This window comes from Meriones unguiculatus, chromosome 18, assembly GCF_030254825.1.
Source record: "Meriones unguiculatus strain TT.TT164.6M chromosome 18, Bangor_MerUng_6.1, whole genome shotgun sequence".
Taxonomy (NCBI): domain Eukaryota; kingdom Metazoa; phylum Chordata; class Mammalia; order Rodentia; family Muridae; genus Meriones; species Meriones unguiculatus.
The window spans coordinates 12255216-12279744 of record NC_083365.1 but is presented as its reverse complement, the minus strand read 5'-3'; the positions used below and the strand labels follow the sequence as shown (position 1 = coordinate 12279744).

The 24529-nt window shown below is 46.4% G+C and overlaps 1 protein-coding gene across 1 annotated transcript in view; it reads left to right on the top strand.

Moving 5' to 3' along the window:
- Tgm3 (transglutaminase 3) overlaps nucleotides 1–24119 on the top strand; it is a 38524-nt gene extending 14405 nt beyond the window's left edge. The window contains exons 5-13 of the mRNA XM_060371396.1: nucleotides 341–469; nucleotides 4030–4207; nucleotides 4309–4444; nucleotides 11812–11915; nucleotides 13427–13672; nucleotides 17238–17546; nucleotides 19907–20064; nucleotides 22955–23088; nucleotides 23513–24119. Of these exons, the coding sequence (XP_060227379.1) occupies nucleotides 341–469; nucleotides 4030–4207; nucleotides 4309–4444; nucleotides 11812–11915; nucleotides 13427–13672; nucleotides 17238–17546; nucleotides 19907–20064; nucleotides 22955–23088; nucleotides 23513–23660 (1542 nt within the window). The 3' untranslated portion in view covers nucleotides 23661–24119. The remainder of the gene's footprint in view (nucleotides 1–340; nucleotides 470–4029; nucleotides 4208–4308; nucleotides 4445–11811; nucleotides 11916–13426; nucleotides 13673–17237; nucleotides 17547–19906; nucleotides 20065–22954; nucleotides 23089–23512) is intronic.
- The last annotated feature ends 410 nt before the right edge of the window (nucleotides 24120–24529 follow it).

Sequence of the window (24529 nt, the reverse complement as noted above, 5' to 3'; positions counted from 1 at the left end):
CACCATGCTCAAGATCACCGTCAGAGTCACAAAGGAACTTTGAGATGAGTTTGGCTTGATCGGTCTTTAGGCAGATTGAGAAGCCAAAGCTAGAAAGGCCAACTTGTTCCCAAGTCCACGGCGAGCTGTGGGTCAACTGGGCCATGCTGTCTCCTGTGGGCGTTAGTGGAGTGGGTGGGTAAAGGCTGGCTGCAGTGGCTGCTCCTTAAGAGCTCTTAGCTCTGAAGGCCACAAAGTGAAAGAGATCCTGTGGTCCTCGCCATTATGCTCCTTGTTCCCTTAATTAGCCAACACAATGGGTCATTTCTTTCATCTTAACATGTGGTCCCATTATAAACAGTATGAAGAAGACATTCTGAGCATCAGCCTCTCCATTTTGGATAGGAGTCTCAACTTCCGTCGTGATCCTGTTACTGACGTGGCCCGCAGAAATGATCCCAAATATGTTGGTCGGGTGCTGAGTGCCATGGTAAGTAATAGGAAGGGAGAGTAAGCAATCCTTGCTATTATTCTCCTGATGTAATTATCATCTCTGAGGTTTACTGCCTCTGTCTGCTAACCTAGACCTAGTCCTGGAAGCTTCTAGCCTCTGTACAATCTAATCTAAGCCTACACTGTTTTCAGACTTACTGCTGAATAAGCTCACCCTTTCTAGTTCTTTCTGAACTCTGGCTGGCAGGTTCAACTCAGATGCTCTGGCCCAAACCCCTCTCCAAATGGACTGGATTCAAAATGGCTTCTCTCAGCTTCTGACTGAATAGCTCCTCTTGGCCTCAAACTAACTCTAGCAATTTATTCTAATTGTCTGGCTCCTTTTCATTCTCTGGCTCATTCTGTCTTTACTTACATCTAGCTTCTTTTCTCTGTAAAACTGTCTCTGTAAAAATCTCCTAGTAAAACTGCCTCTGAATTCCACAACTGAGCTGCCATGAACTCAACCCCACTGCACTGCCTCTCAGCTCATTGACTCAACTGAACTGCCTGAACAGAACTGACTAGAACTCAGAGGTCTGCATGCCTCTGACTCCTGAGTACTGAGAAAAGGCGTGGGCCACCACACCTGGACCTATGTTTTTCTTTGCCTGAAATTTGCTTTATACCAGGTTGGTCTTGAACTCAGAGATCTATTTGCTTCTGTCTCCTGGCATTAAAGGTGTGACTGTATTCAAGCAGGGTCACACAGACCTGGAAGGTCTTTGGATATGATCTCTTGCCAGAACAGCCATATTATGAATTAAAGTTCCACTACAGCTTATCGTGCTGCCATGTGATTGTGTATCAGATCCACGTACTCCATGTCTCCTCTGAGCCATGCCAAGCGCGTTTGGTAGCTATGGCCTTGCCCATCTTGCCAATAGAGAATATGGAACTCCTGTCAGCTACCGGCTTGCCTAACATGGGGTAGTGACTGAGCAGCAAAGGCACAACTAAGCCCAAGCATGCTGGTTTCAAAGCTCTTTTGAGTCTCATGGCTTGAGATGACATGAGAACATACCTGTTAGGTGTTCACCAGGGATGAGATGAGAGGGGGGGATGAAAAGTGAGGCCTCTGCTTCACCACGAGGCCTCCAAGGAAGGGAAGTACGTGCCCAGTGAGACTGGGATGTGGGCCTCCTTGGCAGCATGGAATGCTCAAGTGCATGACGGGGGAGAACAGATTGTCCCACTCATTTTCTAGACAGAGAAGGAAGCCTGAGGAGCTACTGTGATGGGTTCACAGTGTGCAGCTGTGAGTCAAACAAGGCCTTGAACCGTCTGGTCAGGCAGGGCCTCTCCTACCACAGTACACACACACACACACACACACACACACACTACAATCTTGGAGGAAGCCACAGCTCTGCACTCACTATGTACAGAATGTCTCCATCAAAAAGGATTTAAAAATTTAAAGGTCCCTGGATGTGGTGACACTCGGGAGCCTGAGGAAGCCAGAGGATCATGAGTTCCTAGTCAGTCTGGGCTTCACAGTGGGACCCTGTGTCCAGTGAAGACTAAGAATCAAAGTGAGTTTTTCCACTGTAGCTTTCTTGAACTAAATAATCATCCAGAAACATCTTTAGCGTCTTTCTATGCTGGCCCATGGTTTATTATCTTGGACCACTCCCAAGCTGCCCAGTTTCTTTGTTAGAAATCTGAACAGGTGGCATGCTGATGACTTAATTTAATTAGGGAGAGCTTCTCCAAAGAACAGGATCTGGAAGGGAGCCTTGCAGGAAAGAAGTGAGGTGGACCCAAAGAGATTTAGGACCTTCAGATCCATGAGGCCTAGAGTAGCCAGGAGGGAGACTGGAGTGAAGGGGGACTGGGCTGAATCTTGCAAAGCAAGTCACTTGGATAAGGGGTAGTCAATGGAGGCAGAGGTCAAGTAAAACTTGGAGTTCAGGCCTACTTAAGAAGCCAGTTTTCCTACCAGCAAAGAGAGTAGGTGAGTCCAGCCTTGAAGCCAGCTGGCTCCAGCAGCTGCTGACTCACTCTCAGCCTGGGGCCAACCCACACTATCTCAGAGCCGATTTCCTCAGACATGCCTCCCCGCCACTCTCTCCAGACCCTCCTGTTGGGCTGGGCCAGGCCAGGAGCTAATTACGGTTTATGCAGAGCTTTGAAGTACTAGGCTTTCAGCCAGCAATGACCTTACCCCAAGCACCCTTGACCCGGGAGCCCAGGAGCTGCAGAGCCTCCCGATTCTAGGAGATCCCAGCTTGCACGCCAGCACTGGAAATGATGGGGAAGGAAGCTCCCCTCTGGGCTGGGATCTTTCTCCGAGGTCAGCATATTCCTGTGTCTGCTGTCCAGTTTCACAAGCCTTGGAACACTTACGTGTGCTCCAAAGAGAAGGGGCAGACCTGACCAGTTGAGGACTCTGTGAGGTCCCAGTCTAGGCCTTCACTGTGCGGGGGGGGGGGGGGGGGGGAATAAACAGCAGGGTTTAGTGGGCTCTGGAAGCTGGATGGCTCGAGGTGTACCCTTCATGTGTCTACTTTTCACTTTCCCTGTATTGGAAGGTGAAGGATCAGGGAGACAAACTGACTCCCAAGATCACCCAGGAGACAGGTGACAGGAAGCGCTGATGGGCCAGTGTGTGAAGGCGAGTGTGGGTACATGCAGTGCTGGGGACTGCTGCATACACGCTAGGAACCCAGCTGCACACACGCTAGGCAAGTGCCCAACTACTGAGCTCCAGCCATCCCCAGCTCTCTTTTATAAGTTTTGTTATGGAGAAATCCGGGCCTATACAAAAGTAGAGAGAAATTTCCAAGTCCTTAGGGACCCGCCATCAGCTCTAACAACTCTATGGAAGGCGGATCTCACTTCACCTCAGACCCCTGCTCCACAGACGACTTGATGAACTCAGTATTGACTCCTTTGATACCATTTCCTCTGTAAGTACTTCCTGTATGGCTCCAAGAGAAACGGCAAAATAGAACTCAGGCCTCCTGAGTCCTTACCCAGTGTTCCATCAATGCTGTATCACATTTGTGTTCCTCACTCTAGAATCATACTTAAGTTGGATGAACAAATGAACAAACGGATGAATGAATAAGAAGGAAGAAATGTTAATTATTCCATCTTTATTTTTTTCTGAGAACTTATATGTTAAAGTTGTAAAGTAATTTTTGGAAGACAAGCGCACACACACACACACACACACTTCAAACCATAAACACACCATCCTCTTTCACCCCCAACTCCCCACCAAGCAGACAACCATTGTCTTCTGCAAATAGGACTTCCAGGCCCTGTCTTGCCTCTGACAAACTGTGGAGTCTCCTACTTCCGCACCATCCCGCAGCTCAGAACTGATGTGATTCAGGAGCCATCAAACGTGGCCCGTTAAACAAAGTACCTCTAACCTCATAAAACCCTCACTCCCTCTAAAGTGATTTGTTGCAGTTTTCATTACAGAAAAGTGAACTCAAGGCCCCATGGCTTCCTCATCTTCTGCCTTGTGTTCTGAATTCTGTAAGTCGCTCTTGTAGGCAGGACATGGCATTGGTTCACTCGGGATGTGGGGGTGTTTCTGCACAGATCAATGGCAATGATGACAACGGTGTTATTTCTGGGAACTGGAGTGGCAATTATTCAGGCGGTGTGGACCCAAGGACGTGGAATGGCAGCGTGGAGATCCTCAAGCAATGGAAAAAGTCTGGCTTCAGGCCAGTCCAGTTTGGCCAGTGTTGGGTCTTTGCTGGTACCCTCAACACAGGTAACTTGGGTGTGGTGTGCCTTTTATGGGTCGGTGGTCAGTAATGCGGCATGTTCATCTCTGCCACATCTGGCATTCTCATACTGACTTTGGCTTTGCAGTGCTGCGGTGCCTGGGGGTTCCCTCTCGGGTGATCACCAACTTCAACTCAGCCCACGACACAGATCGAAACCTCAGTGTGGATGTGTACTATGATGCCATGGGGAATCCCCTGGAGAAGGGCAGCGACAGTGTGTGGTAAGTGATGAGCCGTTTCCCCGGGCATGGAGCATCAAGTCTGAGAGATGCCCACCTTCCCCTGGAACCCAGCTCCACACTGAATTAGAAGGGAAGTAGCAAGAGAGCTGGGGCGTAGTTCAGAGCAGAAATGCTGCTGCTGCTGATATTCATGTACCTTGAAGAACCTGCAGTTCAGCCCTTGGAAGGGTCTGATGGCAGTGAAAAGCGGGGCCAGGACTGCCAGCAGACCACTCTGGCTTTATAGTATCTGTTAGACCTGGCCCCAGTTGAGAAGTTAAAAATTAAAGCTACTGATTTAAAGAAAGAAAGAAAGAAATAGGGAAAGAAAGAAAGAAAGAAAGAAAGAAAGAAAGAAAGAAAGAAAGAAAGAAAGGAAGGAAGGAAGGAAGGAAGGAAGGAAAAAAGAAAGAAAGAAAGAAAGAAAGGAAGGAAGGAAGGAAGGAAAAAAGAAAGAAAGAAAGAAAGGAAGGAAGGAAAAAAGAAAGAAAGAAAGAAAGAAAGGAAGGAAGGAAGGAAGGAAGGAAAAAAGAAAGAAAGAAAGAAAGAAGGAAAGAAAGAAAGAAAGAAAGAAAGAAAGAAAGAAAGAAAGAAAGAAAGAAATGCAAATTAATCTTAACTCAAGCAACCCATATGACTTAAGAATTTTTTTTCCTTTGGGAGGGGTCTCTCTCTCTCTCTCTCTCTCTCTCTCTCTCTCTCTGTGTGTGTGTGTGTGTGTGTGTGTGTGTGTCAGAGAGCAGTCTGTGGCCCAAAACAACTTCAAACTCAAGATCTTTCCACCTCAGCTTGTGAGTGCTGGGGTTGCAAGTTACCAGGTCCAGCGTATTTTCTTAAACAAGACAAACAAAAAAAAGCAATACATTTTCTCATAGCTTATTCATGTGTGTGTATATATTATGCATGTTAGTTGACAGAATGAAAACATTTGTTCTGGGATGTAGGAGAAAATTTTAAAAATTATGCATTTATGCTTCATATATTTCTAACCCTAAATATGCTATAGTCACATGTAGCCATATGCACACAGATATATGTAATCTAAAATAGATGCCAGCTTGAAGCAAGTTAAATAAAACTTAAAATAAAAAGATATGTACTTAGAGTAATGTGTTTACAATATAAGCATATTATTACAACCATGTAAGCTTATACCATATGATGGGTTATTATCAATTGAAAATGGTGTCGATATCCATATATCTGCATAGATACGTGTGGGTCTCCCTATATAAGGAGCCACACACATACTCAATAATCCATTGCTTGAGTCAGTTTCAAATGACACATATGCTCACAAAAGTATCTGCAGGACTGGATGAACTTTATAGCAGATATCATTTTGTCCATCTTTGAGATTGCTTATATAGCATGCTATTTATTACTTCCAGAATAAGAAGGTCCAACTTTTTTGATTTGTGTTTAGTCTGACAGAATAGAATGAAATAAAAAGTGCAGAAACTTGTTAGCACAAATAAACAACCCTGTGCCAACAACTGAATTGACAGAGGTGTGGTCTCTCCAGGATAGTGGACATGCATTGTATGTTCATCTACATACGTGGCCTGGGGAGGTTTTCCAGGGACTGATTAGGACATTTTCCTTTCTTGGTAGATATATAGCTTTTTCTCTAGTGACATCAATACTTATGACAAGAGTTTTTTTCTCCAGCTTCCCACAAATGAATGTTTTTCCTTCTTCCCAGTTTTTGTTTGTTGGGTCTGAACACCCCCCCATGGTCAGTCCTGATCACTGGGGCTGTCCCTCTAGAGGAGACAGCTCGCTAAACAAGGGCAGCCTGGCTGATCTTTTGCTTTAGTCCGTCTCTGATGACCTAGCACTCCGGGAGCTGCAAGGAGACCACACAACTTGAGAGTCAGTCCCTCTGCTGAAAGCATTCACAGCAGGGCTGGGAACAAGGGGCAGGGCGTTAGGAATGGCTCCTGAGCATGATGTATGATGTCCAGACGAGTGATTCAGATTAAGCCCTGTTGGAATCCAAGGAAGGAATCCTCCAGAGAAGCTTCAACAAAACAGAAATGGGGGTGGGGTGGGGCTTTTACATTGAGCTTGTTTTCTTGGCCACTTATTCCAAACATGATCACCTTTAGGACAAGCAAAGCCTGGGGGAGACAGACCTGGGTGACTCCATTGTCATTCTGTTGGCTTTAAGGGAAGATTCCAGATCTAGAATCAGACTGTGCCTGTAGGGCCCGTCACCCTTGCTCTCCTAACTTCTTTCGTGGGCCCCTTCTCAGACAGCAATGGGAACGATATCCAATCCCCACCCCACTCCCTGGAAGCTGTGTTCAGAGAACCAGGCCTGGATGGTTAGGACAGGGAATCCCGAGCCCTGTTTCCCAGCTCTACCGACATACTGTGGACCTCTGCAAGCCACCTCGTCCTCCTGCTCCCGTTTCTCCACCAGTGAGGCACAAGAGTGGGTCTAGGATCAGTTATCATTCAAGCCTCTTACTGGGTCTTTAGTCTCAACCATATTCTTATCCTCAGACCCTGAATTTGGAATGAGATCTGGCTGCTCTCTCCAGAGACCCACAGGTCAATTACACCCAAGGAGAGCAGAACTACTATTCTTTTATAACAAACATGCCTTAATTTCTGGCAGAAAATCTTGGGTCTAAAGCTTTATGTCATCAATGTTGGAAGCTTTAGATTTAAACTCCCATCCGTATGAGCCCATTTGCAGAAGGTAGCAATCAATTTGAGTTAGGCATCAGAAAGCCGTTGGCAATGCTAAAGCAGCTGACTCATGGCTGCGTGCCACCTAGTGTCCTCCATGCTGACATTCCCACTTCCCAGATCAGGAGAGAGGTATTGTTAGGTTGTCTATTTTCAGGCCCAACTTACAGGTGAAGGACTGAGGAACTGAGAGGTTGAATAATACCATCCCCCCAATAATTTCTCCTTAATGAGGAAGTAGATTTGGAGGGAGATTGAACTCAGGGAGATTTAAAGCCAAGCACCAGAGAATGCTGTTGCTGCCTATTCCCCTGACTAAAGCCTGAGAAATCTGGCAGCTCCTATCTGGATGTTTTGCAGAAGAGGTCGGCAGGCCACCATGATGTGGAAGATGGGTTCTGGTTAGGTTGGATTCTGTCTAACCCGCTGGGATGGAGAAGCTAGCTGGGTTCCTTGGCTCACATTAAACAGTAAATGACATTTCCTGAAAAGACCGAACATGTCTCGGGGCGCCACAAAGAAAAACGGCTTTCCCAAAGTCACACTGCGAATTGTGACTGAGCTACAGTTGGGATATAATGAATGGGTTTCTGTTAACACGGAGAACATCAGGACTAGGGGCAATCTGAGGGAGGATCCTGGACATCTTACAGACGAGGGAAGAGAAGCCCACCAAGAATTACAACCAGACCTCTCTATGAGTCCCACATTCCCAGACTCAACCGCCTGTGAACTGAAAATGTGCTTAGGCCTATCATGATTTTGTCTGTCTGAACACGACAGACCTCTGCTTTCCATTATTCATTCATATATGATAAATGATATCATACAACACTCAAATCCCTTGTGAGCACTGCAGTTTGCTTTCCTGAGGGGATCCTGGAACCAGCCCCTGGTGGGCCTGTAACTTGTCTAAAGATGAGCGGCTAGAGACAGACCTCTCCGACTGCAATCTGCTTAATCACTTTTTGTTGTTTTTATTGTATGGGTTTTTCGTACTTAATTTCCCGCCTATGAACCGAAGGGCTGGGTTAGGAACCCTCTGGAATTTCTTCCAGGGCTTTCTTTTAATCACACCCACAGCCTCCAAAGAGTACACCTTTTCTTCAGGCCATTTCATTGATGCTGATTGATGCTGGGTTTGGCCTAAGAGGCTAAGCTTTCTTGTCTATCCAGAGTCCTCGGGATAACTTCATGTTGGGGAGGGGCGTGTTATTGTTGTTGTTGTTGTTGTTTTGCTATTTTTAACCCAGGTTCCTGCTGAGCCACTGTGAAGGGAAGGACTCTGGAGATGGCTCAAGCAGCATCAGTCAAATTATTAGAAAAAGTAGCCCAAGGTTTCTTGATGACTCTAGCTTGTTCTTTCTCTACCTCTCCCTCTCCCTCTGAATTTCTGTAACCACACACAGGACCCTACCTGTAGGTTTTGCAGAACTCCAAAGTAGGGGGAAGGTGGGTTCTGCCCTGCCTAGGGCATAGAGTATTCAAAGAAGAGCTATTGGCCCCCATTCTTCTTCATTGGCCCATCCCGTCTTCCTGCACAGATCTCTGCCTTCCGATTCCTGCCCCTCCTAACCCTTCACCACCTGATCTGCATGGAGGTCACGAAGGCTGCCACAGTGGCCTTGTCCCCAGCCAGAGCAGTTCCAATCAGCGAGCTTGACCTAGCCTTTGCACTGAGATACTGGGTGCCCAAAGTCAGAAGCAGGGACTGTACTAGAGTAGTTTATAACTGCACACAGACAGCAGCGGTTATGGAGTCAAACAGAACCCCTGGGTGATGTGCAAGGCTCAGAGGCAGCACAAGGCTCTGCTCTGCAAACTCCCCAGATCTGGGAAGATGTCTTCGTGAGACAGTACCTGAGTCTGTGTTTGGAGTTTACCTGCAGAGGAAAGTGAGGTCCGAGACCACTTTCTAGACAGAATCCCCTAGGAACTCAGAAGTGACAGAGCTCAAGACAAGCTCTAGAGTAATGGCTTGTAGACTTCCAGGCTTGCATTCCAGTTAGTGCAGGTGAGGAGCTGGAAGGAGCAGGCTTCTGAGGCAGGCGTGTCTGTCTTTTCCGGAGCTTTTTTCTCTCATTACAGGAATTCTCAAAACATAAGAGAAGTTTTAACATTTGATAGTTTCCTATCCATTCCTTAGTGCGTTTTAAAAATTCATTATAGAATTAAGATAATATATTTTTCAAAGTTCAAGAACGAGCTAGACCATGTGATAGATGCATCCCATTACTTTTCATATTTGGAAGCCAGCCACTTCATGCTTTCAGTCATAGGATTTGCTTGTTTTTCAGTATGGGGACTGAGCCTAGAGTTTTTAAATTTTTTTATATTTATTCTTTGTTTAAACTCATGTGTGTTTGTGTGTGTTTGTAGTGGGTGCAGATGTGTGCCGCAGTGAGCATGCGGTAGTCAGAGGACAATCTGTGGGAGCCAGATCTCTCTTTTCATCATGTGGCTTCCAGGAATATTGCAAAGCAAACACCTTAATCCACCAGCCCCCAGCCCAGAGTCCAGGGTCTCGCCCATGCAAGGCAAGCCCTCTACCAGAGCTACAACCCCAGTTCAGTTAATCATATACTTTTGAGTAAATAGTATATCATAAGCATACGCTCCTTGCCATCAGAGCCTTCAAAAGGCGAGATTATTTTAAGTGTAGTATCAATCATGTGTTTAAGCTGTTAACATGTCCTGCTGACACGACATTCATTTCCCTTTCCCTCCTTACACTTGAAATCAAGTTTACTCAGTGTCAGTGTGAGGATAACTTTTCTCGCTGCCACAGTTTAAGAATCATAAAAAAGGGGATGGTGATTATTTCCATTTTATAGAGTCAATGGCTAAAGGAGCAGGACTTTGCATCAATGGCAGAGGGCTTGCCTAGCATACACAAGGTGCTGGGTTTGACCCCTACCATCACGCACAAAAGAAGAGAGTAACTGCACGGAAGGCAGTTAGAATACTTAACTTTCCATGTTTGCATTATTTTTGCTATTGCCATTTTTGTAGCATACATAATTTTCTAAACATGTGTTTCTTTTCCTTAACTCCTCTACCAATTGTACTTTTATTATTACTACATGTGTGTGTAGTAATTTGTGTGTGTGTGGGTTTGTTTTGTCTTTGAGATGTGTGTCACTATGTAACCCAGTCTGGCCTGGAGTTCACATCCTCCTGCTTTGGCATCCAGGATGACCAGCGTCAAACACGGAGTTTTTGTTTCATTTTCCCCTTCATGCTGTATTTGAGATAACCTCTCTGTGTTAAATACTAGCTCCACTTTGCTTGTTATCTATTTTACAGCTGGATGGTGTTTTATTTACCGCTGTGCAACAATTTATCCGGTCATCCCTTTACTGGTGAAATTTTTCTTGCAGCATTCTTGCTCTCACAAGCAATGCTGAAGTGAGCACCTTAACCTGAACAGCTGTGCATATTCATGAGCACACGCGCGCGCATACACACACACACACACACACACACAAACTGGAGAAATCCCTCATGGAGGAAGTACAGGTTTAGTGAGTATGCAAATTTTTAGAGATTTTTTTTTCCTACTCTTTGTCAAATTGCCCTCTGCAAAGGCCATCCTGATTTAAATCCTTCCCGGTAGTATGCAGTAACACTTGCTTTCTTGCCTGAAAGTAAACAAGGCCGGCAGCCTAGACTTTAATCTCTGCTAGCCAAGCAGGTGGGATCTGCAAGGCTGTCACGGTTTCTCTTTGTCATTTTAATCTTTTAATAGCGTCGAGGTTAAAATGAGTGTCATCCGTTCAGTCATCGTTTATAGTGCTTATGAAAACTGTTCGTCGCTCTTTATTGGCATGTTTTTCTTTTCTTTTGCTTTTATTAATTTGTAGGTATTTTATAATCTTAATATGGTATGTTTCTGTCTGGCGTATGTACTGTACCTATTTTCTACTTTACTGTTTCTTCTTCATCATTTTTTTTTCCAGACTAGATAAGTCAAGTGATGCACAGATCTCTCTTCAAGTGTGTTCATCATTCCTCTGTTGTAGCGATTCTCCTAGCAAACTCACCCATTGAGTTATTCAATTTCAGATATCGGGGAGGCTGCAGTGGAAAGGTTCCACTCTGTCCTTCCAGAATATTCTTATTTATCTCTTTTTGTTCTCTGCGAATACATTTTCCTTTATGTCACTGATTCTGGTTAGAGGTGCTGCCTGGCAACTCCAGCAAGTGGCTGTCTTTTCTCTTTAGGCTAAATTAATGTATGCTGAGTTACTTGGCTTATACCCAAGGTGTGCTAAGTGGCTGTAGTCTTAACTGTCTACTAGCAAACTCCTTCGTGACTGCAAACTGCCTGAGTAGAGTTGGAGCTGCTCAGTTCTCTCATTTTTGCTGGCCTACATGATCTGCCTCATGCGTGCATGGCTCAAGGGTCACCCAGACACGTGAGCAGTTTCTAGATGAAGTTACGTTTCTTTCCCTGATTCTTACTCTTCAGAGCAGGGCCCCCACTCACCCCAGCTCTGTCTCTGAGCCTCAGGTTCCAGGCGTGGGAGGACTTCAGGGAGATGATGCCCACCGGAACTAGCGGAGTCCCCGGCTCAGGGAGCATCTTCAGGAGGGTCTGGGAGCTCTGTTGGTTGGTCGGAGGCATGGTGTTGCTGCTCACTGGTTATGCGGCCTTCTGTCTGCAGGAATTTCCATGTCTGGAATGAAGGCTGGTTCGTGCGGCCTGACCTAGGCCCTTCATACAATGGATGGCAGGTGCTGGACGCCACCCCCCAGGAGAGGAGCCAAGGTAATCGTGCTGGAGCTACTCTGAGCTCAACTCTCTTATTTATGGAAGGAAGTAACCCAAAGCCCTCCTTAGCACAATGCCCAGTGGGTTAAAACTTTCTATTTTCTAAATAGGGTTCTCCTTATTTTGTGTTGTTGATGCTGCTGTTTAAATGGATCCTCCCTCTGCAGCCCCTCTGGCTGCTGCTACCACAGATCAAGCAAGGGGGATGGGGGGGAGAATACCCTCCAGTCCTGTTACTCTGCCTGTAACAGGCCCAAGGCAGTGGAAGGGGCTGCTTCCAGCCTCTCCTGTGTGCCTTCTGAGAGGCTAGTCTCCCTGTAGCTGGCTGCCTTGCCGCTTGCTCAGGACCCATGTGGTAGCTTTTGTCTTTACCTCCTTCTCTCCCATTAAAGGTAGATCCTGGACTCTCTGGGGTTTTTCTTCTTCTGCCTCTAACCTCTAGAGAAGCCTGTCTTGTCTGTTACCTTTACTTTGAGTTTCTTTCAAACAATAAAAAAATGTATAAATTAATATATATTTATACAAAATAATACATGGTATAATTGAAACAATCTGAGTAACTCAGATAATTATAAAAACACATAAAATAAAAAGCCACTTACTGTCACCCTCATACCCTTACCTCACCCAGTAACACCTGACCTTCCTAACAGAACCACGGTGTATTGTAAATTTGAGGCTAGAAAGGAACCTTTTGGATATTTTCTAGCCACTATTTTTTTTTAAACCTTTTCAGTGCAACTCAGGAGTGGTTACAAAATCAAGTTAATAAATTATGACCATGTCAAGAAGTGAAAACAGAACAGAAAGGAGAACAGAAAGGAGAATAAAGTAAAATATCAGGACTAATAAGACTATTGACCTGTTAAGTGTTTCATGTATGCAAGATATCAAATTTACTACTTGTGATTTATGATTTAAAAAAAAAATCTGAGTCACTCTCCTCCATGTATAAAATGTCATGTGTGCATCTTTTTGTTTGGCAAACATGTGGACTAATACACATACATATGTATGTAATATGTAATGTATATATGTATATAGTGTGTTTCTATATATGTCTGTCTTTGTCTAACCAAATAATCTACCTGAGTTGAATACTGGAGGATAAAAATGAAGGTTGGGGTTAGGAACTCAGAAGAGCAAGGGATCCCAAGCACTCGATATTGAAGAAAGACTTCTAGAAATAAGAGGTCAATGTGCCTCTGGGCTAGCATGAGTTCATAGGTGGAAGGCAGCACTTCACAGCAAGACCAGGCTGACATCAGGGGGTCAGCCCGGGTGAGACGCATACAATTGAGCCAATCTTAAGTGAAGTTGGACCAGGGACTTGGTACAGAGTGATGGTGACAATGGCAATGGTCTGTATGCCAGACCAATGGGTCACAGTCAGGGCTCAAGTCTGGCAAAGGACTGACGTGTTGGTGCAAGGCAGATCCTAGGCAGGCTGGAGTGGGTGGGCTTAGCCGTGGCTTGCATGCATCCAGACTCTGCCTCTTGGCCATCAGGTGTGTTCCAGTGCGGCCCTGCTTCAGTCAATGGGATCCGAGAGGGTGACGTGGACCGGAACTTTGACATGGTCTTTATCTTCGCGGAGGTCAATGCTGATCGCATCACCTGGATCTATAATACGAGGAATGGCAACAAGAAGCAGAACTCTTTGGACACTCACTCCATTGGCAAATACATCAGCACCAAGGCGGTGGGAAGCAACTCACGTTTGGATGTCACAGACAAGTACAAGCATCCAGAAGGTAGGACTGGTGCTGACAGAGTGATGCCACGTGAGGCTTGGTGATGGATGGACGGCTCTGAGAGTGCAGCGAAAAAAGCCTTTACTTGACACCCCTCCATCTCAGCTAGTTCTGCACAAATGGGAGGATGTCTCTCTACCATTAAGTGCTCAACCGTTGTCTTCATTGGGGCAGAGGCATCAAGGACAGCTACAACACCTGAGGAGGTTAGCTTTAGAGCCCAGACAGCTGTAAGCCCAGCCCACCTTCAGGTGTGTCCCTTTCTCAATTGTACGACTGAGCATATGTCACTATGACTGAACATCACAGGGAGAGGCATGGTCCTCAAGGGCTTTGGGACACGTTTCTCTCTCAGTCCACTTCAAAAATATAGACAGAAAATGCCATCTCAACAACAAAAAAGTAGACAAAGAAAATCATGGATATGGGTTTGTGTCATCTACATTCATAGCCCTCATCCCCTAAGCAGCCCAGAGGTCTGAGGAGACTAATGCCATGGTCCCTGAAATCTCCATTATCTGTATTACTGCTGGCCTTCTACAGTCGCCTTGGAAGGCCATCTGCTGTGAAGTCCCTTCTAGATTTGTCACTAAGAAGTTGCTTTGGGAACCAGCAGGACAGCCATGATGACCAAAGCTCTCCATTTGAAGGTGTAGCTCAACTTTAGAAATGGCCCCGAATAATTTATCAGTTGCTTTAGCAGGCTAATGTCTGACAGCTGCTGGCTGTTGGTGTTAACCAGTGTCCACAGGAGGACACTGGCTCCAGGAGGCGGAGTCTGGCTCCAAGGCCAGCGGCATCCACTCTAGGCACCGCTAGATGGGTATTTTGCAGGTTGCCCTCAGTCAGTAAACACTGTTGAGATTCTCTAAAAGAGAAATACATGTGTTTGAGGGTAGTAGAGCACTGGAAAGAGAACACACATGCCACAGTCAACTATCTGTATAGTCAAAGGGACCGGCGTAAGGAGAATGTTTTTAGAGACGGAAATGAGGAAGACTGACTATATCAGATGTTCTAAGACAGCAGTTTTTGGCCACAGTGGCTAAAGACTGAGGTGGTGTTGGTGCAAGGTTGGGCAGAGAACTGCCGGGCAGATATCCTGTGGTTCTTCTGTTGCTGGGTTGTAGAAGCTCATGGTTCTGGCAGTCTTTTGCCAAAGCAAATTATGAGGCATTGATGCAGAACAGCTCTTCCTTTGTAACCTCCCGGCTTCATTTAGCTGTTTATTTTTGTTATGATTGACACAAGTGATTGTATTTTGATTCTGATAACTTCCACAAGTTCTGCCCTAATGCCTATTCCAGGTCCCCTGGAGATGAAACAGCAGATGGTGCCATAGGAGAGGCAGGTGGTGCCAGACTGGTATTTTCTTTTATTCTTTTAAGATTTATTTATTTATTATGTATGCAGTGTTCTGTCTGCATGTACACCTGCAGGCCAGAAAAAGGCACCAGATCTCATTATAGATGGTTGTGAGCCACCATGTCTGGGAATTGAACTCAGGACCTCTGAAGAGAAGCCAGTGCTCTTAACCTCTGAGCTATCGCTCCAGCCCCCGACTGGTATTTTTAACATCACGGTGTAAGGGAACAGGAACCAAACAAGCCAGGACAGAAGGTGACTGTCACTCCTACCTATCACTTATAACAGGCTTCGTAGGCTCTCTGATTTTCTTGTCCCCTTGCCAATAAAACAGGAATAGCAGTGTCTCTCTTGGGTTGGACTTCAATACAAAAAATGTACAGTACAGTGCTTGGCACACAGTAAGCACTTAATGACTAGGATGGTGATCTTTGTCCATTTGGAAAGCTGTACCCTCCCTAGAATTATGGCTTCCCACAGACTATTTAGTTAGGTACTGCTTACCTGGCTGTGAGAGCCTGGACTTTCTCTGTTACTCTCACACTTTGAGCCTGCTTCTCTAGAGTCCTCTACCTGCTAAGCAATGGAGAGGGGCCCGGCAGGAAGCTCTTTACAGGACCTCTGGCAGTGCCTGTATCATGCATGACAGAAGAATGGAGCAGCTGTCTAATGTCACCCAGATTTTTTTGCCCAATGATGCCACTTGGTCTCAGAGGGCCCCAGGCAAGAAAAGCTCATAAAATAGGTTGCTAAGCATTTACACAATAGCAAAACTGTAGTGGAAAACAGCAACAGGAAGCAGTCTTGAGTAAGCTCAGCAGGTGACCTATATAGGCCCCGAACCTCCTTGTGCAAATGCCTGCTTCAAGGACCCAGGCAGAGAGGCTCGGTCTCAGCACAGCCTTCAGCCGTGGGTGTGGACTGGCAACCCAGCTAGAGAATGGAAGGGCATCCAGAGGAACCAGGCCTTCCGGGAGCTCTCCAGTCGGGTAATCTGGCCACCTTCTGCAGCAGGATGGGTACAGGGGCGGATCCTTGGACCGAGCTCCAGATCCCTGGAGATGAGTGTCTTTCTTTCTTCATCCAAATCCCAGAGTAGTCCAAACCAGTAGTTTCTCTTAGATATGTGAGTCCCTGCCAGGAAATTAACATAATTCATGGAAAGGACTCACTAACTTGTCGAGTACTTATCTTAAGCCTTCTGGTTTACCTTGAATTTTTCACAAGTTGGTAGGGGAACGCGTACGGGCCACAAATGCCAACATGGCCACTCTTTTATGTTCTTGGGAGGCCAGGACCTTCTGCTGTATGGTGCAGGTGTCTTCAGGTCAAGGCAAAGAGCTTTGTCAGCCTGGGCTAGGAGTTACTTGCTCTGTTCTCAGTGTGCCACGGCCTTGATAGTGTCACCACTATCTTTGCACGCTGCTTCTACCGTCATAGTCAGCAGCACCTATTGAATCAGGAAATGCACTCTCTTATATTAGCCCTTGCTTTTTCGAGACTCTAATTTTTTCAGTAATTTGAACTTGTCATAACTCGGAGCCTTTTTTGCCACAGGAAGTTCCTGTTGGCTTGCACAGACAAAAGTGTCACTTGCTGACTCTCAAAGTGCCTTTAGACGCAAGGCAAGGGGACATGGGGAGGCGTTCTGGAGTTCTTTCTCACAGCTTCGGCTTTGCTTACGGAGTCCTTCTAACTCTTCTCAATTCAGTTTTGCCTTTTGTTTCTAAATTATTGGTTTATTCTTCAAGTCTCACAAAGGACCTTTCATCCAGAGAGAGGGAAAAGAAGTGGGAAAGAGATCAAAGGAAGAAAGGAAGAGAGGGAGGAAAGGAAAGAAAAAGAAGGAATAGAGGGAGGGATGAAGGGAGGTAAAAAACGAAAGAAATGTAATTTAAAACAAAGAAATGATGAAGTAATAATGTTTGCATAGAGCTAGCCTTCCCTGTGGCTTCCTAACAGTGTGGGCTTGAATTGGAAAAGGACCAGAGACCAGCTTATCTGGAAGCCTTATTCTAAGAAGGGTTAGTGGAGACCTGACAAAAATCAGACACTCGCCTGGAGCAACTCGGCACAGAGAAGTAGTGTCAATGTTAGTTCTAGGTCACTTTCCAGGCAGGTCATTCTGTTCGCTGTCTGAATTCCAGCCACATCCCTGAGGAATCCTTGTTCTGTTTTTGTTTCTCTCACCAACACACAGGTTCCAGGGAGGAAAGAGAAGTGCACCAAAAGGCTTTGAGCAAACTCAAGCCTAATGCAACTTTCGACCCAACGTCTGCGAGGGATTTGGCAGGGGAGGAAGGGGAGCCCAGCATTTCTGGTAGGTTCAAGGTCACTGGTGTCCTGGCAGTTGGAAAAGAAGTCAGTATGGCCCTGATTCTCAAAAACCTGACCGGAGACAGGAAGACAGTGTCAGTGAACATGACCGCCTGGACCATCGTCTACAATGGTACCCTTGTTCATGAAGTATGGAAGGACTCTGCCACAATATCCTTGGATCCTGAAGAAGGTAACTTATCCTGTGGTTGGTTGGGTTCAATAAATCTAAGGAGCTTATCACCAAAGGGCTCTTGCTGGGCTTTTGATGAGTCAGCTGACTATGGGCAGAGAAGTGAATGGCTTCCATGGGTAAGCCTTAGTCCCAGTGCTCTGGAAATTGCTGTCCTATGAGCAAGGCCAGTCACTGTGGTGCTAACTACATATTTATCACGCCCTAGCAAGGGAAGAAGGGAGGCTTTGCCAGCTCATAGCCACGGCACAAGGCCCTGTACAGGTTTGTGCCACCCTGCATGACTTCCAGAGTGAATGTAACCTCATCTGACCTTCTAAAAGGGATGGATTTCAAGACCTATGTTATGGAGGCACACATAAGGCTTCAGATACATATGGCTTACTTGTGCCACAGTGAAGGGCCAGTGATGAGGTCTTGGATCTTTGTTTCCTGGTTTTGTTGCTGCTACCCTGCCCTCATCCCCTGAACCTTGCTGTAGGTTTGGCCATGCGTGGTCTGCAATAGGTCCTAGGGTCTTAAATCCTCACCCCACGTTGCCCACAGCTTTCAAGGTCTGAGTGCAGTCTCTGGACTCCCGATGACAGTGACAGGTTTTCTTGGAGATCTAAGCATTTGGGAGGTTTGGTGACTTGTTACTCCAGGGCAGCCCAGGTGGGAAGGGAACAAGGCGGAGTAGAGGGAGGTTGATTCTGTGGGATTAGAATGTAGGTGTGCCTCACATTGGCAAAATCTTTGAGCTGTTATGAAAAGTTTAGGCTGACAAAGCAGATTAACAAGGGTGGGGTGGCCATTTGCTTCACCTCAAGAATTAATGGAAACTGATTAATTATACAGCCTGCCCTGAAAGAATTCCAAGAGAAATTGAGCTGTGTTGCCTCTTCTGAAAAGCAGCATCTCTTCACAGCTTGTCTTCCAACAGAAATTTCAATCTCAGAAGCAACTTCTGCTATTTAAAAAATAAATAAAAGAAGCTTTTTTTGTGGGAGAAGACCTGGGGAAGGAGCCCAGGGTCTCCTGAATGCTAGACAAAACATCTACCAAAAGTGCATCTCTAGCCCAGGACACTCTGTTTCTGTAGGCCAAAACATATTCCATATGAAGGGGGAAACAATTTTAATCCTCCATAATAAACAACAGAGTGGATGGAAAGCAGAGAGGAGGCAGGTGAAGTGGTCCTGGAATCCTGATGCTCAGGGACTTTCTGAGTAAGCCTGGATGTGTCTCCTTCCCTCCATGAGCCTCAGAGTCAGACTACTGGGAAGGTTGGATCTTCTGATTCAAGGATGCCTTCTCCATGCTGGGGACAGTCTAGCCAATCCCCTCAGCAGTGAAAGCAGAAGGGACTTTCTTCTAGTTTTCTTAGCCTCGGCTACCAAGCACAACTGTGTGGAGGAGGACAGTGCCCAAGACCATCTGAAGAGAGAGGAATCCCTTGACCTGCAGGGTTGGGAGATGTTTATAGAGTGAAAGCTCGCGATAAGAGTATGAGTTTAGCATGTACAGGCCCTGGATCCTGTCCCCAGGGCCACAGGAAGAGTCTTTAAAGCCTAGAGAGAAGCCAGAAGAGAAGGTTCCTTTGAGGGAAAATCCACAGGTCAAGGTGTGTTAGAAATGTGCCCGATCTGTGTATAGAATAAAGAGAAAGTGTGGGGTGTTTGTTTAGTTGTTTTCAAGGAGAGGTGCCTTTTGCACAGTTGGGGCAGGGCCATGTTGAAGGTCTGAACTTTATTCGTAAGGCGGCAAGAAGAAACCATGGAAGGCTTTTCTTGTGAAGCAAAAGAGGGGTATCATGATCTAGAAAACCTTGCGTGGTCTCTAAAGCTTTGCCTGCCTAGCGTGTGAGCAGCTTTGAGGCAGGAGAGCCCAAAGGGAGGGAGGAAGTGGATGGCACTGCCACCCGAGAATGGCAGCTCATTAGATGACTGGAGGAATTGAAGCGTTTATTTGGTCCATGCCTTGGCCTCCCTTCCTAGTCATTACTGTGTTGTCACCCTTACTGTCCCTGCCATTAGGCAATAAGTTACCATCCTTTTCTTTCCCTGTCCCTGACAAGGAAGCTCACTCTGACATTTCCCAGCATTGGGAGGGGCAGATGCATCAGCCCTTCAAGTCCCTCTTTTTTGGATTCTGCTTGCTGACTTGCCTCCTGGCACCTCCTCAACCCCTATTCTGCACACACACACATGCCAAACCAAAGCCAAGAAACACACATACACGAAGCCCACAAGACCTGAGTACTGAAGGCTTTGAAAGCAATAGACTACCTACTGCCAGCTCAGCCCCCCTCAACTCAGTTCTAAAGATGATCTCAGATCATCTTCGCACCCATCCCACCCACGCCCTGCTTCTCCTTTCAGAAAGACAGCAGCCTGTGAAGATTGCATACTCTCAGTATGATAGGTACCTGAAGGCAGACAACATGATCCGGGTCACAGCCATCTGCAAGGTGGCGGATGAGGCTGAGGTGGTGGTGGAGCGGGATGTCATCCTGGACAACCCTACTCTGACCCTGGAGGTAAGAGGATGGGACGGGTTGCCCCCCTCAGACCCTTGTCCTAGGAACCCCACTAGCCACCAGGCAGTGAGTAGAAAAGGCAGGGTTTTCCCTAGGGATGTACACAAGAGCCTAGTGGATTGGGTCACCCTTCGTCTAATTTATCTATTTACAGTGCTTGCCTCTTCCCGCACAATCCCACTTCTTATTTTCTGAGTCCTCATGGTATAGGATCCAGGTAATTGTGTCAACCCTGGTCCCACCTCTCCATAGCTCCTAGGGTTCCTTATGTCCAAACAGGGGTGTAGGGTGCCCACTCTGAACAGGACCCCATTTCCCCATGCAGCTATGGTCCAGCTATGCCTCAGAATGGGGGTGATCTGACCTCAGGTGATCTGACAGCCATTGGAGGACAGTAGTTCCAGTCTTGGGCCTTGCATCTAAAGAGACTTGGCTCTGTATCTGGGCTCCTTTGGCTAAGTCTGTTCCCCCAGCTGTCAGGGGAATGAGAAGATGCTTGTCTCTCAGGGTGGGTCTTCACAGATTAGGCCTGGTCACCAGTTAGGCGCCCTCAGAACATTCTAAACATTTGTTAGAATGTTAAAAGCATACCTTCATATAACAAATTGTTCCCTTGTCTGGTAGCCAATGCCAGTAGAACAGGTGTTAATCTTGTTCTGGGGTCACCTTACCACATATACCTCAAAAAACAGGAACAACACCTCCATGAGTGGCTGTGGCTGGTGGCTTGGGCTGCCCTTCCCCCCTTCCCAGAGGGAAGCTCCTGCATGGTGGGGCCTCCCTTCATTTCTCAGAAGCTCTCTCTGTCCCTCTCAGCTGAGTGTTCTCTCCAACTCCCAAAGCTGGGCAACAATACTGGGCGGTGACCAGCTCAGCTATAAAGACACTTTGTCCTAAAAGGATGAGCATTTAAATTAAGTTAATTTTCCTAATTTTACTCCCTAATCCTCAAACATCCTTACATCTTTTATTCATATTCAATTTCACTCGACATTTCTTTTGGATTTCCGTATGATGTCTAATTTGTCTTTAAAGGCATGGTAACATTTTTTTTCACTGATGCAGTCAAGAAGTAGGCCATACTGAGTTTCCTTGAGTCTTTCTAAGATACACCCAATTTTCCTTCTTTCAAACGTCCTCCCCTCTTGCTGAGCTTCTAGAAAACAGAGATATTTTTATCCACCAAATAAGTCAGTGTGTGGCTCACTCAGCACAGTGTCAGAGTTTTAGACTCATGATGAAGAAAATGCATAAAAAAATATTCTGGGTAAAATTTTTCTTGTGTCATCTAACACTGATTGGTAATTAACATAGATTAACATGGGGGCCTTAGACCATGGGATCAAAACTAAAATCTGAATATTTTCCAAAGGGGTGAGAACCTTCGAGTTCATGACCAGCGTTTCTCATCCAGTCTGGATATATTTGTAGACCTTAGTTAATATGTAACCATAAAAAAACAGATACTTAAAAATACAAGTTTGTGTGTTTTATAAATTTGGTTAATAAACAACAATAAAGATAAAGATATAGATGTATAAATTTAATGTCTACAGTAAGACTGTGGCACTGTCTCTACAGCACTGTCATATCCTGATAGCACAAAACTGTGCTTTTCTCTTCAAATTATTTCATATACTTCGAGTTCTAAGAAAGAGATGACATTATTCATGATATTTAATATTTCACTTATTTACAGTATACTGTTCCATATTACAGTGTCTGTCAAAAACTAGCCTAGGCTTTGGGACCAGGTAGGCCCTTCTGCTTCCCAGCGTGTGATTTCCCCGAGCTGCCAAATCAGTCTGAACTTGGCCTTTGACACTGTGCAATGGTAGCCATGAGCACTAATGACAAGAAAAACAAAGACAAACAAACAAACTCAACAACTTCCATCAGTTCTCAAAGGAAGACAATAAAATCTGCCAGTCAGGCAATTTCAACATGTTTCCAAAACACTCTCTTCCTTTCCATGACATCATTTTTTCCTTGCTAGATGGTGAGAGATTATTAATTATCCCTCCTTACCAGCTATGTCTGCCCAGATCATGGCTGATGCTTAGCAGGCAGATAACAGCCTTAACCTTTTGGGGTGAGCAGTTTGTGTTGCTTTTGTGCACCCAAATCCCACCAACTTCTTCTATGACCCCAGCTTGGTCAGTGCTGGAGTCCTCTGAGACCACAGAGTGGCACAAAGGAATTCTCTGGGCTCCCAAAGTTGAGAAGGAAATCAGTAGCCTGGGTGTCGCCACAGAAAAACGGCCTGTTTGGCCCAGTGCTTGTGGCCGAGCCCAGAAGGGACCATGGCTATGAGTCTGCATGTGGACAACCTCAGGAGTCTTTGCTCTGTCCTCCCGTGACAGCTCCCAGGAATGGCTTCAATGGGGAAAAAGAAAAGGTGGCTAGAGAAATGGCAGTCAAAAGCATGTACTGCTCTTACAGAGAACCCATGTTTGCTTCCCAACACCATACCAGATGGTTCCATGGATCTGAGGTCCTTTTCTAACCTCCTGAGTGTGTGTGCATACAGACATACATACAGGCAGACACATACACACACAGTGATTTTTTAAGAAAAAACAAAAACAAAACATAAGCAGGGGCCTCAAGAAAACTAACTGGCATTGGTTCTCTCCCCAAAAGTAGCTGCCGTCTATTCTGGAAACGCCGAGCTTTATGCTTCAGTCACAGAGAACAGCACAGGTCTCTCTCTAAGCCCAGGTTTCCCATATATACTGTGGGAAGAGTAGTGACGTCTTGGTACCCCACATGGAGGTTAGGAGGCCGTCTGACCCTTAGGACTAAAAGAAATGGCCTGCTCTCATACATCCTAGACAATGTTTCTTTGTCCCTCCGCCATTTTGTCTTGACCCCTGAACCCTCCCCTCAGGTGCTGGACCGGGCGCGGGTGCAGAAACCCGTGAACGTGCAGATGCTCTTCTCCAACCCCCTGGACGAGCCGGTGAGGGACTGCGTGCTGATGGTGGAGGGCAGCGGCCTTCTGCGTGGCAACCTCAAAATCGAGTGAGTCCCGGGCCCAAGCAGCTTCGTGGCGTGGCCAAGAGTGGGATAGGGGGGCCTGCCCAGAGCCTTTAGGTAGGACAGGCAGAGAACCTTCTGGACTCAGATCTTCATTCTTTGCGGAGCTTGGTACGCGAGAATCTGTGCCTTCATTTTGTTCGGGATGCATGAAGCTTGAAGTCCTAATTGCCAGTGCTAAGATCTGATCTTTAGGGCTTAGCATATTTGGGAGCTGTAAGATTACCTGTTCCCTCCACAGCAGGATGTCACTGAAGGGAACCAGCTCACCTAAGAGGCAGCTGGGAAAGCTGAAGAAATGGTAGCATTGTTTGACACCACTAGAACAGAACTTGGAGCCCTAGACGGCCCATATAGCCTGAACCCTCTGGATTTCACATCGACACTAACCTCTGTCCTTCCCCGTCAGTGTGCCAGCCCTGCGCCCCAAGGAGAAGTCCCGGATCCGATTTGAGATTCGGCCCACCCGGAGTGGCACCAAGCAGCTGGTCGCCGACTTCTCCTGCAATAAATTCCCTGCAATCAAGGCCATGCTGACCATTGATGTGGTCGAGTGAAGGACCAGTGGCACTCCCACAAACTTGGGGGACAAGACAGTGCTCTCCTGTGGAGTGAAACTGCTGCCCATTCCGTCCGACCTGAGAAGCGACCCGTGACCCCCAAGGCTGCCGGACTTGGACTTCCAGCAAGCTTCCTACCTAACCCCCTTCACCTCAAGCTAGGCCAGGTCCCCCTGGTCTAAGACTTGATCATTTTTGCACATGTTTGCTTCCCTTGGAGATGCTTGTTCTGTGAACCCTTGGCCCTGCTGATCTTTTACACCCGTCAGTGCTGCAGACAGAGCAGCGCCTACCCTAGGAACTCGACTCATATTGGGAAGAAGCCAGCCTGGACTGTTTGCTGATCCCCCACCTGAAGTTGGGACATTCTGTTCCTCCCTCAGCCTCCATGGAAGGCAGGGAGCGGTCAGTCACATACCAAAGCACTCACATCCTTACAGTCAAAATAAACATTAAGCAACACCAAGTCCATCAGACTGCTCTGCCTTGGGTGGTGAAGGAGGAGAGCGGCTGGGGTCCCCTCCTCTAGAGAGGGGCCAGATTCAGGGAGGCCTCGCTCACAGTGTACCAATGTCCATAGGAAATGTGTTTGCTCTTTGTGGCTTCCAGGGCAAAAACAGGGAAACACTGCAAGCCAGCTCAGGAAAACTTCCTAATTTAATGCCCCAAATGAAATGAGGCTGCTTTGAAAGAGAGCTCTAACCCAGTGGTTCTCAACCTGTGGGTCAGGACACCCGTGGGGGGTTGAGTGACCCTTTCACAAGGGTCCCCTAAGACCATCAAAAAAACACAGATGTTTACATTACGATTCATAACAGCAGCAGATTACAGTTATGAAGTGGCAACAAAAATAATTTTATGGTTGG